At 40.0% G+C, this 18,036-nt stretch overlaps 1 protein-coding gene across 3 annotated transcripts in view; it reads left to right on the top strand.

Annotated features, from left to right (window-relative positions):
* ARFGEF3 (ARFGEF family member 3) overlaps positions 1-18,036 on the top strand; it is a 176,530-nt gene that overhangs the window by 28,620 nt on the left and 129,874 nt on the right. For all 3 annotated transcript variants that reach the window (XM_017530437.2, XM_017530435.2, XM_017530436.2), the window contains one exon: positions 16,001-16,082. In XM_017530437.2, the coding sequence (XP_017385926.1) occupies positions 16,001-16,082 (82 nt within the window). The remainder of the gene's footprint in view (positions 1-16,000; positions 16,083-18,036) is intronic.

Here is an 18,036-nt window from a genome sequence, read left to right as displayed (position 1 = left end):
TTTCACAAAGATGTTCATTGCTAGTTGATTGTGAACCAAGCAAGATAAACATGTTCCCCCACAGTTATTTAATGATATTCTTAAAACCACCTGTATGTAACCAGCTACCACATCCTATGTCATGAGGGTGGAGGAAGCACTAACCTTGCCAGGAGGGGCTCTTGGAATGCTAATAGGGCAAGCAGGAATATGGGGCAGGGTGGCATTCGGAAGGGTGGATGGATGTGTCAAGTGGACATGAGGCTTAACAGTGCCGAGCATGTGTTTGATGAGCGTGTGATTCTGAGCCTTAAGTGGTATAGTCGATCTCAGCACCAGAGATGAAGCTTTAAGGTAATGTCCTTGGCCTTTCCCTGTATTTAAACTAGCCTGATGCTTATCTTTTACTATATCTGAGGCTAAATTTAATGGTGTAATGCTGAAAGTTTTATCACTACAGATAAAAAGTCAATGAAAGAGTGAAGGGTACAGATTTTTCTATCTTCTGGAGCCCATGTACTTGCCCATTTTATATCTGAGCGTGCGATTCAAACAGAAACAGTTCTCAGTGCTGCATTTCCTGGGAGAAGAGGAGGTTATTGTGTTGGTTCCATGTGCTGCGTGGTTTAAGGGAAGAACATAGGAAAACGGGAAGATTAAACCTTTTCAATACTTTGGTTAATCTGCAGGGATGCCGGTGCTTGCTTCCATGTTGTGGGGGCCTTTTTCCCTCCTTTAGCCTTTGCTCCTTTGTGGTGGAGAGAGAACCCGGTGCTATGGAAAAGGTGTAGGCTTTTGTGTCCTAGAATCCTCATATTTGAGTCTGGACTCCTGCATTTACCAACTCTGTCCATGGATCCATGACTCCAGGAGGTTCGTGTCTTGGACTGTGAAATGGACAGGATAATGCCCATTGCCCCACTTCCTGTGAGGATTCAATGAGCTAACTCACTGAGAAAGTCCCTAGCTCACATCACTTCTTTTTCTTTCCATGCTGCCTCCTCTTGAGCAGTGACCAAAGCGTGCCTAGTTTTTTCTGACTTTCACAGTAGACTTAGGCTTCTAGTGGGAGCTGATAATTCATCGTAGTTAGGTGACATGGGACAGGTTACCATCTCTGAGCCTGTCTGCTCATTGATAATATGGAAATAATTAGATATCACATAGTGTGTTAACAGTCAAACCAGATAATGTATACCAAGTCAGAATGCCTGGCACAGAGTGAGCATCAATGGCTGGAGGGTACTGGTACTAAATGGACATATCTTAGAAGGACAGCCTTCCTTCTGGCATCTTCCTGAGCCTCACGACCTCTTCTGACTACTACTGCTTTGCTGGCATCATTAATTCTCTCTACTCAGTGGCTGGAGGGATTTCTCAGAGCTCTGTCCTTCTGTTCTGCACCTTGTACATTTCCTTGAAAGTTTCATCCACTTCCAAGTTTTCAGCTACTACTTATAGATTGGTAACTTCTAAATTTTTCCTTAGCTCCAGGCTAGTACATCCAATTTGTATTAGTACTTGGATGCCCAAAGGCACTTTGAACTCAAAAATACAGTTGCTGTCTTTCCCACTTACTTCCTCAAAGCTATTCTTTCAGGCAGTCCTCTCTACTTCATTTGCATGCTGTCTCTGTAGGTTCTTTTTCCTTTTTTCCATTCCTGAATGCAGACACCTCAATGCACATTTAGTGCTGGGTCCTTCCATTAGAACAGAGTCCTTCCTCTCGGCTCTCCTGCCTCTGGTTAATGAAGATGATAACAATGAAGTTATCATAAGGCAACTGTGACCATGAGAAAGAGCACCATAATCACAAGCATTTATTGAGAATGTCTAATGTGCTAGGTACTGTCACTGCTACCATGAGTCCTAGATGAGGTGGGGCCCTGCCTTGTACCCATATTGTAGAGGCTTTATTCTCAGTCTCCACAGGGCAATGGAAATGTTCCCACCCAAAGCCCGCCCTTCTCTCTCTGGGTACTGAAGACCTCAGAATTCCCTGCTCTGTCTGTGTTGAGCCTCCATACAGAAATCAGCTGTCGGGGCCAGGCAAGGTGGCTCAGGCTTGTAATCCTAGCACTTTGGGAGGCCAAGGTGAGTGGATCACCCGAGGTCAGGAGCTCAAGACCAGCCTGGCTAATATGGTGAAACCTCGTCTCTACTAAAAACACAAAAATTTGCCAAGCGTGGTGGCAGGCGCCTGTAATCCCAGCTACTTGGGAGGCTGAGGCAGGAGATTTGCTTGAACCCAGGAGGTGGAGGTTGTAGCAAGCCAAGATTGCACCATTGCACTCCAACCTGGGCAACAGAGCAAACACCATCTCAAAAAAACACAAACAAACAAAAACTCAGCTGTGTGGTCTCTTACCTGGCTCTATCTTTCAGAAGGCAAATGGTACCACAAGTATGTGCATCCCTAGGCCTAAGGGCTGGCCACGAAGCAGCTGCCTGCAGTGATTGTGGGTTGGGATTGGTTGGTCTGCAGGCTGAGGTGTCCATGTTGCTGTCTGAGACCCCTTGCGGAACAGGACAGACCCGGGGCCCTCCAGAGTGCTATAAATGTTAGGAAGACCCTGAGCAGTCAGGGCTTTGACTAATGTAACTTCTTATCGGATCATTCTAACACTGCTTGAGGTAGGTAATATTAGATCCATATTTTTAGATGAAGAAAAGTTAAAGAGGTGAAATGCTCAGCACGCAGGTTGCCATTGGCAGGGCCTGAATTTGACCAAGAGTAGTTTGGCTCCGAACATTTTTGTTAAGATATTGTTTTCTATCTATTTTCTACATTGTAGCCAGAGTTCCATTTGGTAGAAAATGTCTAAGATTACATTATTCCTTTGATTAAAAATCTTTCATCAGCTCATTTTCAGCTAGCTAAAGGTCAGTTTCTCTGCATGGGCCTGCAAGACCCTTCAAAAGCTGGCTCAAAGCTCCCTTGTGAAATTTGTTTCACACCAGTCTTCTCACCGTGACTTCATCAGGCCACAATGGGACTTTGGCTGCTCCGTGAATCCACTCTGCATTTACAATCTCAGCTGGGAGTGTCCTTTTCCTCTTCTTCACTGGGCTGACCAAATTCCGTTCTGTCTTCTGCAGTTATCTGAGTTATCACCTTTTTATGAAGACACTTGCATTTTTCTAGACAAAATCTCTCCCACACCCAATTATATTTCTGTAGTTGGTTGTGTGTACATTAATACAAGCGTTTATTACCTTGTACCTATGTTTCCGTATTATCACATGTCTATTACCTCCCCTAGACTATGGGTTCCACGTGGACAGGAACTGTGTATCTCATTTATAGTTATGTGTCTAACATTTCATACCGCGCCTGGCCATGTAGTAGGCTAAATATTTATTAAAGCAATGCTCTATTTATTACTGAAACTCTTACATACTTCTGACAAATGGATTAGTCATTTAGGAAGGCCTAATTAATCCATTTGTGAGAAGTACATTATTCTTACTGTTGTGTTAACTGGTACTGGACTGGTTTCATAAGGCATTTTGACACTATACCTGGAAATTTTTATTTTTTAGAAAACTGTTAACTTTGGCCAACCATTTTGCTGTCATGGCACTTGATTTATAAGAAATTATAATACATCTATTTATGCATTATTTGTGAGCTTTAATAGGCCAGTGAGTCTCAAAGAGAATATGAAATCAGTTTTTTTCTCAAAATTATTTCTTTTGTTTTGCTTTTAAGTTACCTGTCTTGTTACATAGATGTTTCTAAAAGATACTTATGCCATAGTGTTGTCATTTTTTCAACAGGTAGCTCTAGAGTTGTACAAGGTTATTAGCATATAAAAAAGATGATGGGGCTGGGTGCGGTGGCTCACACCTGTAATCCCAGCACTTTGGGAGGTGGGTGGATCACCTGAGGTCAGGAGTTTGAGACCAGCCTGGACAACATGGTGAAACCCCGTCTCTACTAAAAATACAAAAAATTAGCCAGGTGTGGTGGCAGGCACCTGTAATTCCAACTACTCTGGAGGCTGAGGGAGGAGAATCTCTTGAACCTGGGAGGCAGAGGTTATGGTAAGCATTGCAATGCAAATGAGGCCATTTCCTTTAATGGCCTCAATGTCATCCTTCCTGAATTCCTCTGTGCTAACTTAATCTCCTCTATACAGTCACCACGCTTTCCAATTTATCAATAACTGACCCATGTTCCTGGAATAGCTTCTTCTTTTCTTCCCTCTACAAAAATGTCCTTATCTTTCAAACATCTCTTGAATTACTTTCTCTCCCTAAAGCCTTCCTGACTAAAATGAGGCTTGTGATCATAAAATACAGTTATCTTAGCCAAGTGTGTCATTTAAAATCAGTCTACTTAATTAGCCTTGCTTCTTTCCTTCTGTGACATGTTTTCCTACAATCAAGCTTTCAGCCTTAGAGTATGGATATACTGACAGCATGAAAGATGCTGGTGGAAATTGCTCTGCTCTGCCCTGCCCTGCCCTGGATCATGGAACATTGCATTTTGTTCCTTAATGATTTTTTTCATGATGAAAATGTTCCAGCTGGCAGTCCGGCAATGTGGAGTTAGCACTCTGCCTGGACTCTCCAGCAGGAGCAGTGTCCCTCTGCCAAGGAGTGGCGAACGGAAACAGCAGCAGAGGTCCCTAACGCAAACACTTGAATTTTGCGGAACAAGAGAAAAGTAGCGGGACAATATCATCGTCTTTTTTTTTTTTTTTTTTGAGACGGAGTCTCGCTGTCACCCAGGCTGGAGTGCAGTGGCGAGATCTCAGCTCGCTGCAACCTCTGCCTCCCGGGTTCAAGCAGTGCTCCTACCTCAGCCTCCCGAGTAGCTGGAACTACAGGCGCCTGCCACCACACCCGGCTAATTTTTGTATTTTTAGTAGACTCGGGATCTCACCATATTGGCCAGGCTGGTCTTGAACTCCGGACCTCAGGTGATCTGCCCGCCTCGACCTCCCACAATGCTGGGATTACAGATGTAAGCCACTGCACCTGGCCACCTTTTCCCTAATTCTAAAGGTAACATGTTTTACTCTTGAAAATCTTTAAAATGTAGAAACATACAAACAATAAAACCAAAATCATCCACATTCCCCAAAAGCAAAGACATAGTCCAGAGTGTGGGGGAGATTTTATTTATCCCTCCCTCCCTCCACTGTATGTTTGTGCAAGTTTTTATGCAAGAGGACATTTGTGTGTAGTATATAACTGCATGATAGTCTCATATTTTTGTATAACATTTTCAAAGTATTTTCCTGTGTCAGAAAAACTTTAGAATACTTTTAGTGATTATGTATTATTCCATTCTATAGCTGTACCATGATTTCTTTAACATCAGTTACATTATTCATAATGCTACAGTAAAAATCTTACATAGAAAACTGCTGTATCTATGATTATTTCCTCAGAGAAGGCTCCTAGAAGAGGAACTCCTAGTTCAAAGCATACCAATATTTTAATTTCTTGATATATATTGACAAAATGCTTCCTATGAAAACCTGAAAGAGCAGGCGCTGTCCACGGTGCCATGAGAAGTGACTCTGTGAGGAGTTAAGTGTGTCTATGGGGGTGAGGAGCAGCGTACAGCATTTCACGGTGGGAAGTTGTAAAATTGACATGTGGGAGATAATGTGAGGAAATATTCAAATGGATTGACAGCAGACAGAAAGAAAGGAATGTCTTTGTAAAGAAATTTCTTCACAGGCTTGCTGTGTGTAAATATTTAGTTCTTCTAATGTAGTTTGAGATTGACAAATGGTCACCATTAAGGCCTCATAGTGCCAAGGCCTGAGCTCGGGGGTCCAGTGCCTGTCCTACCTCTTGTCCAGGAGTGATTTTCTTCTCTTTCCCTCTATCCCTCATCAATAAATGTGGATAATGCAGTCATGTATGGCTTAACGATGGGGATAGTCCTGAGAAATGTGTCATTAGGCGAGATCATTATTGTGTAAACATCATAGAGCGTGCTTATACAAACCGAGATGATGCAGTCTGCTATACACCTAGGCTATAGGCCTTTGCTCCCAGGCATCCTTTACAGCATGTTATGCAGGAATACTGTAGACAGTTGTAACACAATGGAAAGTGTTTGTGTAACTAGACATAGAACAGGTACAGTAAAAATGAGATATGGAAGACTAAAAAATGGTGCACCTGCATAGGGCACTTACCACAAACGGAGTTTGCAGGACTGCAAGTTGCTCTGGGTGAGTCAGTGACAGAAGGGTGAGCAAATGTGAATGCCGAGGACATTTCTGTGCACTGCTACAGCCTTTATAAACACTGCACACTTAGGCTACACTAGCTTTATTTTTTAAACGTTCTTTCTTCAATCATAAGTTAAGTTTGGCTTACTGTGACATTTTTATCTTACAAACATTTTAATTTTTTAACTTATTTTGAAATAACACTTTGCTTAAGACAGATTGTCAGTTGTACAAAAATACTTTATATCCTTATTCTATAAGATTTATGTATGTATGTATGTATGTATGTATGAAATGGAGTTTCGCTCTTGTTGCCTGGGCTGGAATGCAATGGCACAATCTCAGCTCACTGCAACCTCCACCTCTCAGGTTCAAGCAATTCTGCCTCAGCCTCCTGAGTGGCTGGAATTATAAGCATGTGCCACCATGACCAGCTAATTTTGCATTTTTAGTAGAGATGGGGTTTATCCATGTTGGTCAGGCTGGTCTCGAACTCCCCACCTCAGGTGATCCACCCACCTCCACCTCCCAAAGTACTGGGATTACAGGCGTGAGCCACCGCGCCCAGTACTGGGATTACAGACGTGAGCCACTGCGCCCAGCCTATAAGCTTTATTTTTAATTTTTAAGCCTTTTGTTAAGAACAACATACACACCCACATTAGCCTAGACCTACACAGGGTCAGGATCACCAGTGTTACTGTCTTCCTCCTCCACATCTTGTTCCACTGGAAGGTCTTCAGGTTCAGTAACATGCATGCAGCTGTCATCTATGGTACCAATGCCGCCTTCTGGAATACCTCCGGAAGGACCTGCCTTAGGCCATTTTACAGCTAACTGTTTTCTTTGTAAGTAGGAGTATGCTGTAAAATAATAAAAAAATATAGTAAATATATAAACGAGTAACATGGTTGTTTATTATCCAATGTGAAGCACTGTACCTAATTGTATGTGCTATGCTTTTATACAATGGGTGGCACAGTTGATTCGTTTATACCGTCATCATCACAAACATGAGTATAGTGTTGCATGATATCAGGACAGTTATGATGGGAAATTTCCTAGGTGATAGGAAGTTTTCAACTCTGTTATCATCTTAAGGGACCACCGTGGTCTGTCACTGACGGAAACACCGTCGTGTGGCACATGACTGTATTGGTCCCTCCTTACTGAGTGGTTGTGAGAGTTAGTGGGGTCATGTGTCTGAGCTCTTAGCACGGTGACTGGCATGCTGCAGGTTTTAATAATGGCACTTCCGTGACTCAACTGCCACTCTCCTTACATCAGTCAAGCTTAAAAAATATTTCTTCAGATTATGCAAGTATACTCTAGAGTTATTTTAATAAAATTGGTACAAATGGAAAGTATAAAAAATTCTCCCATGCCACTATCTGGAAATACATACCCACTGCCAGCAGTGAGCTGAGCTCTTTCTTAAATAATGCCCTAATTGATTTGCATTGCTATATGTTAATGCTCATTTTTTTCTGCTTGTTAGGGTTTTTCATGTGCTTTTTATAAGAAAATCGTGGACAATAAAAGTTGGTATCTTGAGGTAAAGTATGGACATAACCATTTTATATGATTTAGAATTGTTTCTACTAGATTGGATCATACGAAATTGCCAATATTCAATGTCTTTTGACCTTCACAAATGCCAATTTCATATGCTCAACTTAATAATTGCAATAGGCTTGCTAAAAAACCTTAAAAGGCTGCAGAAGAAAAGGAATTTTATGTTCACAGCTATATCCCTAGGGCCTGAAACAGTGCTCGAAGGGTGAATCCAATCTTTGTTTTGAAATAGAAAAGGATTGATACTGATAAAAAATAATTTCATTAAAATAGAAATGAAATGGAAACATTTTAACGGCGCTATAGAGAAAATCAATTAAGGAATCAAATTTAGTTCCAGTTGGCTCAATGGAATTGGCTCTGGCAAAAGCTTAATCAATGAAAATTCATCAGTGTTGGTGTAAACTGTTTAAATTTACAGGATCCATATTCGTTAACATGAATACTAACAACCTGATTGTCAAACAGTGAGGGTGGAAAATGTTTCATATGCAAATTAGGAAACGTCTTGACTACCGGGAAAGGTGCTGGCTGTGGCTTGAACTCAGCAGCTAGTTCCAAAGACAGATTTTTTCCACATATCCAAACTGCATACACCTTCTCATAACTATACACCAACTGTCAACATAATGCATTGCTTCATGAATTATCACTCGAAATAAGAGTTCACATTACTTGTTTGATGCCTGGCCCTACTCTTAACATAGTGGACCTTTGAACTGCCACTTTAAAGCAATGTGCCCTACACATAGTTGGTGGGAGCTGGCTATCCACGTAGGCATTGTGGCGTAGGCTTGAGGACAGATTTTCAAAACAAATGGTCCAGCCTAGGCATGGTAGCGCATGCTTGTAATCACAGCACTTTGGAAGGCTGAGGCAGGAGGATTGTTTGAGGCCAGGAGTTTGAGACCAGCCTAGGCAACATAGCAAAACCCTGTGTCTATTTAATATTTTTAAAAAAGAAAAGAGATGGTCTAAGTCTGAATCATGCTCTGTCATTTGCAAATATATGACCTTGGACAAGTAACCTAATCTCTCTTAGTTTCAGTTTGGTTGACAATTAAATGTTTACCTTCAGAAGTCATGTGTAGCATGTTACTCTGCATAGTTAAGCCACATCTAAGCCATTTCAACCAGAGCTATGATTATGATGTGAAGAAATTCAGAAAGTTATTTGATAAATAGCTTAGGTCACAGAATCCTAGAATTTTAGGGTATAAGCAGACCTCAGAAATGTAAGATACCTTTATGCTTCTTCTCACCCAGGGCACCAAAGAGGAATTGCCCTAACATTCAGGAATGTATTTGGTGTTACTTAAAGTTCACGTTTTCACAGTATTGATTCTACCCATCCATGAGCATGGGATGTGTTTCCATTTGTTTGTGTCATCTGTGATTTCTTTCAGCAGTGTTTTGTAGTTTTCCTTGTAGAGGTCTTTCAGCTCCTTTGTTAGGTATATTCCTAAGTATTTTATTTTTTTGCAGCTATTTTAAAAGGGATTGAGTTCTCGATTTGATTCTCCACTTGGTCGCTGTTCGTGTATAGAAGAGCTACTGATTTGTGTACATTAATCTTGTATCCGGAAACTGCTGAATTCTTTTATCAGTTCTAGGAGCTTTCTGGAGGAGTCCTTAGGGTTTTGAAGGTAAATTATCATATCATCAGCAAACAGGGACAGTTTGACTTCCTGTTTACTTGCATCCAAATGCAAATCATCTTGTCTGATTCCTCTGGCTTGGACTTCCAGTACTATGTTGAAGAGGAGTGGTGAGAGTGGGCATCCTTATCTTGTTCCCATTCTCAGAGGCAATGCTTTCAACTTTTCCCATTCAGCTTTATGTTGGCTGTGGGTTTGTCATTGATGGCTTTTATTACATTAAGTTATGTCCCCTATATGCTAGTTTTGCTTAGGGTTTTAGTCATAAAGGGATGCTAGATTTTGTTGAATGCTTTTTCTGCATCTATTGAGATGATCATATGATTTTGCTTTAAATTCTGTTTATGTGGTATATCACATTTATTGATTTGTGTATGTTAAATAATCCCTGCATCCCTGGTATGAAACCCACTTGATCATGACCATACTGCCAAAAACAATCTACAAATTCAACACAGTCCCCATCAAAATACCACTACCATTCTTCATAGAGTTAGAAAAAACAATTCTAAAATTCATATGGAACCAAAAAGCCCACAAAAAGAACAAATCTGGAGGCATCACACTACCTGACTTCAAACTACACTATAAGGCCATAGTCACCAAAACAGTGTGGTATTGATATAAAAATAGGCACATAGACCAATGGAACAGAACAGAGAACCCAGAAATAAACCCAAGTACTTACAACCAACTGATCTTTAACAAAGCCAGCAAAAACATAAAGTGGGGAAAGGGCACCCTTTTCAACAAATGGTGCTGGGATAATTGGCCAGCCACATGTAGGAGAATGAAATCGGATCCTCGTCTCTTACCTTATACAAAAATCAACTCAAGATGGATTAAGGAAATCAAAACCACAATGTGATACCACCTTACTCCTGCAAGAATGGCCATAATCAAAAAATCAAAAAACAGTAGATGTTTTTTTGGTGGTGATCAGGGAACACTTCTACATTGCTGGTGGAAATGTAAACTAGTACAGCCACTGTGGAAACCAGTACAAAGATTCCTTGAAGAACTAAAAGTAGAATTACCATTTGATCCAGTTATCCCACTACTGGGTCTCTACCCAGAGGAAAATAAGTCTTTATTCGAAAAAGATACTTGCACACTCATGTTTATAGCAGCTCAATTCCCAACTGCAAAATGGTGGAACCAACCCAAATGCCCATCAATCAACAAGTGGATAAAGAAACTGATATACATACACACACACACACACACACACACACACACACACACACGTAGATATATGATGGATATATATATACATATATATGATGGAATACTACTCATAAAAAGGAATGAATTAACAGCATTTGCAATGACCTGGATGAGGTTAGAGACTATTATTCTAAGTGAAGTAACTCAGGAATGGAAAACAATATTGTATGTTCTCACTGGTATGTGGGAGCTAAGTTATGAGGATGCAAAAGCATAAGAATGATATAATGGACTTTGGGGACTTGGAGGGAAAGATGGGAGGGGGCGAGGGATAAAAGACTACAAATATGGTGCAGTGTATACTGCTTGGGTCATGGGTGCACCAGGATCTCACAGATCACCACCAAAGAACTTGCTCATGTAACCACATACCACCTGTACCCTAATAACTTATGGAAATATTTTTTTCAAAAGTTCACATTTGTGCTTGTATTGAAAGATAATTATTGGTAAATCCTAACTCTTCCGTTGTTCACCTGTTTTAATTTCCCTCTGTCCACTGTTACCTGTCAGCATAATAAAGCTGGTCTATTAACCATGACAGTGCAGTTAAGAAAGTAGGTTGAGTCTCACTGACATGACCAGATGTAGTATCACAGTGCAGATGATGCCTTCTGCATGCATGTGCAGCACTGCTAATTCTTCTTCTTTAAGAAATAATGGCATGTCAGGACACGGAACCTGGGGACACTGCCTTTAATTAAGCAAGAATAAATTTTCATGTGCCCGTGCATAAAAAAATAATCACTTAATGTAATCAAATGCTGGTTTTTGCTATTCCCTTTTCCCGATGAGGCAGCATCTAGAAAGATCAAAAGATGATTTATTCCAATACAGTGTGTGCAAAGGGGATTTATTCCAATACAGTGTGTGTCATGTTGCATTTTCATTACAAATTATAAATTTCATTATAATATTTATTCATTATGAATTTCATCCTGAGACCCAATTAGCAGGCCTGTTTTCTCTTTCATTAAAATCACTTTTAGAAAAAAATGAAGGTAGGAGTGTTCTTAGGATATCACAGAGGAAGCAGCAAAATTAGTCACGCCCCATGAATTTCCTCCTTTTGCACATGGGTTCATTTCCAGTTGAAGTCAGGATCTGAGGCCTGTGATACTCTAGGGGGCTGCTAGGTCTGAGGGGATGAGAGGCCTTTGATACAGATTCTTATTGTCCTATCAATTGTGTGTTACTACTACAGTAAATCGTTCTCACTCACATTTATTTATTTATTTTTGAGATGGAGTCTCACTCCATTGCCCAAGTTGGAGTGCCGTGGCTTGATCTCAGCTCACTGCAACCTCCACCTCCCATGTTCAAGCGATTCTCCTGCCTCAGCCTCCTAAGTAGCTGGGATTACAGGCACGTGACACCACACCTAGCCAATTTTTGTGGTTTTAGTAGAGACAGGGTTTCACCATGTTGGTCAGGCTGGTCTCAAACTCCTGACCTTGTGACCCACCTGGCTCAGCCTCCTAAAGTGCTGGATTACAGGCGTGAGCCACTCCACCCAGCCTCATGTTTATTTTTGTTACCTGTTTAAAAGCATTAGACTAGTGGGTACACTTTTTTCCTTACTAGTAGTTACTAGCAAAAAAAAAAAAAAAAACCTGTTGTTAAGCATTTCATTTTAAATATCTATTTTAGCAAATGCTGTCGTTGAAGATACAGTAAGAAGAAGCTACTTTGCAATGAAAAGCACTATTGACATTGTAGACATTTTCTTAAACACTGTTCCTCATTTCAATATAAGATGTTTGTAGTAACCTACACCTACATATATATGCATATACCTATGTGCACGCAAACACACACACATGCATAGCTGCCCAGGGCTCAGTGTAGCATCTCTTCCAAGCCTGTCCTAGCAGAACCCCAGCCAGGTTACACTGCCCTCTTACCTGATACAGACCTTGCATGTTGAACAGAGTTCTTTTCCCCCAAAGGCAAGGATTCCTAACTTGGGATCCATGTAGAGTTGAGGTTTGGGGACCTGTGGATTCCCTGAAATGATAGGCACCCTCCCCTGGGAAGAGGGTCCTTTGCCAGATTGTGTATATGTGTGTGTGTGTGTGTGTGTGTGTGTGTGTAAGAACTAAAATGAGTTAAGGAACACATCTATTCTAGCTTTTCTCTGATCTTATGAGACCAAAGGAAGTTGGAAGGAACTTGTTCTTGGGAATCAGATGAATTTGAGTTTGAGTTGTTTCCAACACGTATTAACTGTGTGGCCTTGGACAGGCTACAAAACCTTTCTGAACCTCAATTTTCTAAAATTTAGAATAAGGGTAAGAAGGTTGTAGTGACAGTTAAGATGAGAGAAATAATAAGTGCTAATTTTCTTTTTTCTCTCTTTGTCCCATGAATACTAATGAAAGCAGGTGCCTGTTGTGAACTTGGTCCTTGCTGACCCTTCCCTAAGTCTCAGCATGCTGCCTGGCACACAGGAGGCACTCAAATGTTGTTTGAATGGATGATTGGATGGATGGTTGAATGATGGAGTGCCTTGGTTTAATATCCAGATGAAATCTTTGTCTGTAGTGATATTTCCCCAAAGCATTTATTTTATAAGGAAGATCTCGATGCTGTGCTTGCCTCTGCTATGACCTTCCTGGGACAGTTAGCTGCTGTCCTGTGCAAAATCTTTCTGGATACATAAAAAGATTTGATTTGCTTGTCCCATGCTGAAGATCATCATGATCTGTGCTGGGCACTTTGTCTATATCAATGCTGGGCAAACCACAGCCTGTAGACCAAGTCTGGCTTTTTGCCTGTTTTTGTATATAAAGTTTTATTAGCACATAATCATACTTATTGGTTTACTAATTGTCTGTTACTGCTTTTGTGCTTTAGCAGAGTTGAATAGTTAGGACAGAGACCATTTGGAATGCCTGGTCAAAAATATTTATTATGGGGTTCTTTACCAAAACAGTTTGACAATCTCCGATATGTGTATCATCTACATGTTAACTATATATTATACTCCAACTCTGCAGGATTGGTCTTAAAATGCCCATTTTATGGATATGGGAGCTAAGACCCACAGAATTTAGTATCCCAATTGAGACTGCAAAACTTATCAGTGCTTAGCATTTGAATTCACATCTGTGTGATTCCACAGCCCATGTTCTTTCTACTAAACACCCATATCTGTCAACTCAGACAAAACCTAGTTGAACCACCTTCCTCTACCAGTCCTGCCTGGTGACCATGGCTTGCATGGGAACAGTGCAGTGATGTCCCCTGGTGGTGGTGCAATCTGGAGATCCTGGCATTTGTCAGCAACCTGGCTCAGGTCAATGGTATCACGCATGAGAATGTATAAGCAGGTGAGAAAGTGGAATAAGGATTTCAATCTAATACTGCAAATGGCAGAGTAATATGGATAGGTGAATATATTGCTGCTTTCCAGAGTCAACAGGTTGAGCATTTCCAAAAGGGTCCTTGTTGTTGCTGGACATGGCATCCAATCTCCTTGGGTACCCAATGAGTAATGTGTAAATACTTATACATTTTTAGCCCTTAGCTACTGGATAGATTTTTCTCTTCCCTGCGCTATTAGGCTGTAAGACTTTTGGACCTCCATGCTTTTTTCCTTCTATTATGCCCTTTCATTGGCCAATCTGACTCCAAATCCAAGTTGAACGTTCTTTCACAGTGGATTAATCCTAGTGGAAATTTGATCGTTCCAAGGGTTTACAGATGAAGTTCTGTGCTGCTTCTGTTAGCATACCATCTGCCCATGGTTTCCACTTCCCACTCTACCTTCGTGCCTCCATTTAATTTTTCTAAGCTCTTAAACTGGTTATCATTGAACAGAAGAAACAAAATTAGAAAAAAAAAAATCAGCTATTCCTGCAGTAATTGACTGCACCAGAGTGTTTGCCTTATCTTATTGTCAGCTTGTTACAGTTATAACAGTGACAAAGTTACAGCCACCCAACTGGATGTAACACAGCTGGGTAATTTATCCATCTGTCAAAGGATGAATCTAATGAAAAATGGCTGTAGTGTTGTCACCATAAAAATGAATATTGTTAACATTGGGTTGATGAGGGGAAAGGTGAGGATTAGGAAGGCAAACATTTTTCCTGATAGTCTGTTTTTGTAGTCTGTGTGGCTGGTATATTAAAGAATGTGTGAGTCTCACTTCATTGGTTGTGGAGCTGTTGATAGAAGAATTTTATGGAAAAGCAGCAGAGCTGCAGAGTGGACAGGGAGAAGTCAGAGTTGTAATTTGTGTTTCATTGTGTTCTATGACAGTAACCTTTATTTCTCCAACGATGAAATCCTGTAGTCTAATGCAGTAGCTTTCACACTCTAAAGTCAATGTATCTTTCAGTTTATGCCGAAAATATAAAACAGATAGGAATGGGGCTGCTCTGGTTTAAGTGGGGGCAGAGAAACCTGGTAAAATGAAGTCACATTTTATTTTTGTGCTAGTGACACCATAGGGAAATAATGGGTTGATTAAAATTGTTGGTCTGTTGTTTAATTATTTAGAGCAGATGCTTCTAACAGATATTTTTGTCTTTGTAACTCTTTTGGTTTATTCCTATTTCAAAGCTGTGTTTTTTTTTTGTTTGTTTTGTTTTTGTTTTTTTAAGCTTTAAAATATCCAAGTAGCTCTCCGTGGTTTTTTGTTTGTTTGTTTTGGTTTTTGGGTATTGGGTGGGGTTTTTTTTTTTTTTTNGACACTAGGTAATGTTGCATCCAGGCACCTGTCATCAGCCAATGCTATTGATGGTTCATTTGTATTTCTGTCTTGGAAACATGCTTATTAAGAACCTGTCACAAGATCTACTTCTTGATGGAGACTGTAAAGCAAATGTTAAATTTACAAATTATTGTAGAATACTTCGAGTTGGGGAGGAATTGACAAACTAATAGAATTTTGGTGTATATTGATGAGACAGAATGCTGATGGTGATGCATATAATTTCCAGGTAAGGAAGAGGTAGAAGCAAAACATAGAAATCTATTTAATGGTGCTTTCTAGAGTTGTTCACCAAAGGTGTGCTGGGTGTGAGCACTGCTGTTAATTTGGGAAAGAACAAGGCAGATTCACAGACTGGCTGGGGTCCCAGTGTGTGCTAATGAGTGTACCAGGTACTAATTAGTGAAGGTCATTGTGTTTGCTCTTCCTGTAGCCATACCAAGAAGGCAAGGGGTTGATGGGCCATTTCTGCACAGCTTATTTGCTGTGTTTTCTCTTAAGCCCATGTGCATTTTTATTATTGGTTATAATTTTTGTGTATGTGTGTAGTGTCATTTGGGGGTGGATGTACATAAGGCTTATATCACTTGACTGCCAGCTTTGCTGAGCTCACATGTTGTCCTTATTTTTCTGTTTGCCAGGGAGAAATGCCTGCTGCCTCTCCAGTTGGCTTTGGAATCCAAGAATGTGAAACTGGCCCAACATGCTTTGGCAGGGATGCAGGTATGGCTTTGACTGAATGCAATGGGATAATAGAAATTGACAGACCACTTTGGCATTGAATGGGCAAATAGTTAACATTTTAAATACTGGCTGTTTAAAGACTCAGACAGAAATTTGATTGGACTAGGAAATAACCATAGAAAATAATAGGATTTTCGTATAGGCAACAGAATTTCTCTGTATACAGCATTATTTCATTGAACATTTGTGATCAGACACTAATTCATAGGTACCTAGCTAAGCCCACACAAATAAGGATTTTGTTCATACCAATTCAAATCCTTTATACATTCAACATCTAAGGTTCTATATAATAAAAATTGATGGTAAATTGGAAAGATTTTGTTTTGTTTTTTATTCCACGATTAGATTGATGAGTGGATAACTATCTTTTATTTCCAGAGCAAGATTAGGAAGAAAAAAGAAATTTGATTGAGTAAGAAAAGTCAGATTTGCTTGAATACATTTTTTGGGTTTGTGTTTTACACCAAACATAATGGGTCTAATTCTGGCAATCAAAAGGTGATGACTATGTAAACACACAGACTTTTTAAAGCGGTTGACCTCTAAGAGACAAGCGCTGTGAAGTTGAAACCGGCATGGGTTTGTTTAGTGTGGTCATGGATAAACCACGGGGGCATCTGTCAGATGTCTTTTCATGTCGGTATGAACTACTTCATAGTTAGCTTTTTGAGTTCAGAAAGGTTCCTAATACTTTTTAAGAGATAAAACTTATGAAATAGAAACAGCTCTTTTTCGCCTAGCAGATTGGAATTAGATAATGTATATTTTAATACACAGCAGCATTTGAATCTTTTAAACATTATCAATAATGTTATTAAAAGCTTTTGCTTTTCTCCAGGGTCATTGGGCCAACCATAAACATGGATGAGAATTTGTTTTGATCTGCCACTTTTGTTCCTTTTTGTCTAGTATTGTGTAGATTTTCCATTTAGCTTCTCCCTCTCTTTTTTTTTTCTTTAACCCTGGAATATTCTAAATTGCAATGCCATGTTTTCAAGGGCTTACTAAATCTTATTAACTTAAGCAACTTGGTGGGCTGTGAGTCTTCCTTTTACCACCCCCTGCTGCCTCCTAACTTTAGGCACATTTTTAGAACTTCTTAGTTTTTATCACTTTAAGTAAAAAATAAATTGTATGTAAACTCTAATTCTGGGCTTTCCTGGGTATATCACATGATTTTGAAAAAAAAAAAATCCTTTTGAAAGAATATAGGCAAAATTTCAGGGAGGCTTAAATAAAAAGGTTTGAAATATATTTTAAAAATCTTCAGTGGCATGAAGGTAAAAGAGGGAGTCATTACACTGGATGAATCAGAATTCTCAAAGTTCTTCACAGGCTGCAACTCGAAGCCACTTTGGAAAAGAACAAACTGAATAGGGAAAAACATTAAGGTCTAACTGGGGTCTCAGAAATCAATTGCACCAAGACATCGTGAATGAAAACAGCTTAATTGCTGTCCTTGTGAATGAGAATTAGGGGTTTCAAGGTGAGTCAGCATAGAATGTGCTGTGACAACCAACTAAGCTCATTTGACCTGAGAATGTGATCCAAGTTAGGAATCACTTGTTAATATCGACCACTCTTGAGGCCACATTCTAAGCAGAAGAACACAAGTGAAACCTTATTTGGCAGAGAACATTTGGAGGAGCATGAAGAGGTTTAGTGTGGAGAAGACAAGATTTGGGTGGACTTGATAGCTGGTTTCAGATATTTTAGAAGCTTAATCTGTGTGTCTCTGGGGGAAGATGAGGGAGTAGAAGTTGCGGGCACGTGGGCTTTGATACAATCTGAAAAACAATTTTATGAAAATGAGAAAGAGAAACAGAAAAAGCCTATCCTGTGAGGTGGACTCCTGAGAGTCCTCTTGAAAATGAATGAAAACCTCATGAAAACCTCTTCTTGTTTAGGTTTTTTTTTTTTTTTTTTTTTT

The sequence above is a fragment of the Cebus imitator genome, unplaced genomic scaffold (genome assembly GCF_001604975.1).
Source record: "Cebus imitator isolate Cc_AM_T3 unplaced genomic scaffold, Cebus_imitator-1.0 Scaffold65, whole genome shotgun sequence".
NCBI lineage: Eukaryota > Metazoa > Chordata > Mammalia > Primates > Cebidae > Cebus > Cebus imitator.
This window is presented reverse-complemented; position numbering and strand designations above follow the sequence as displayed.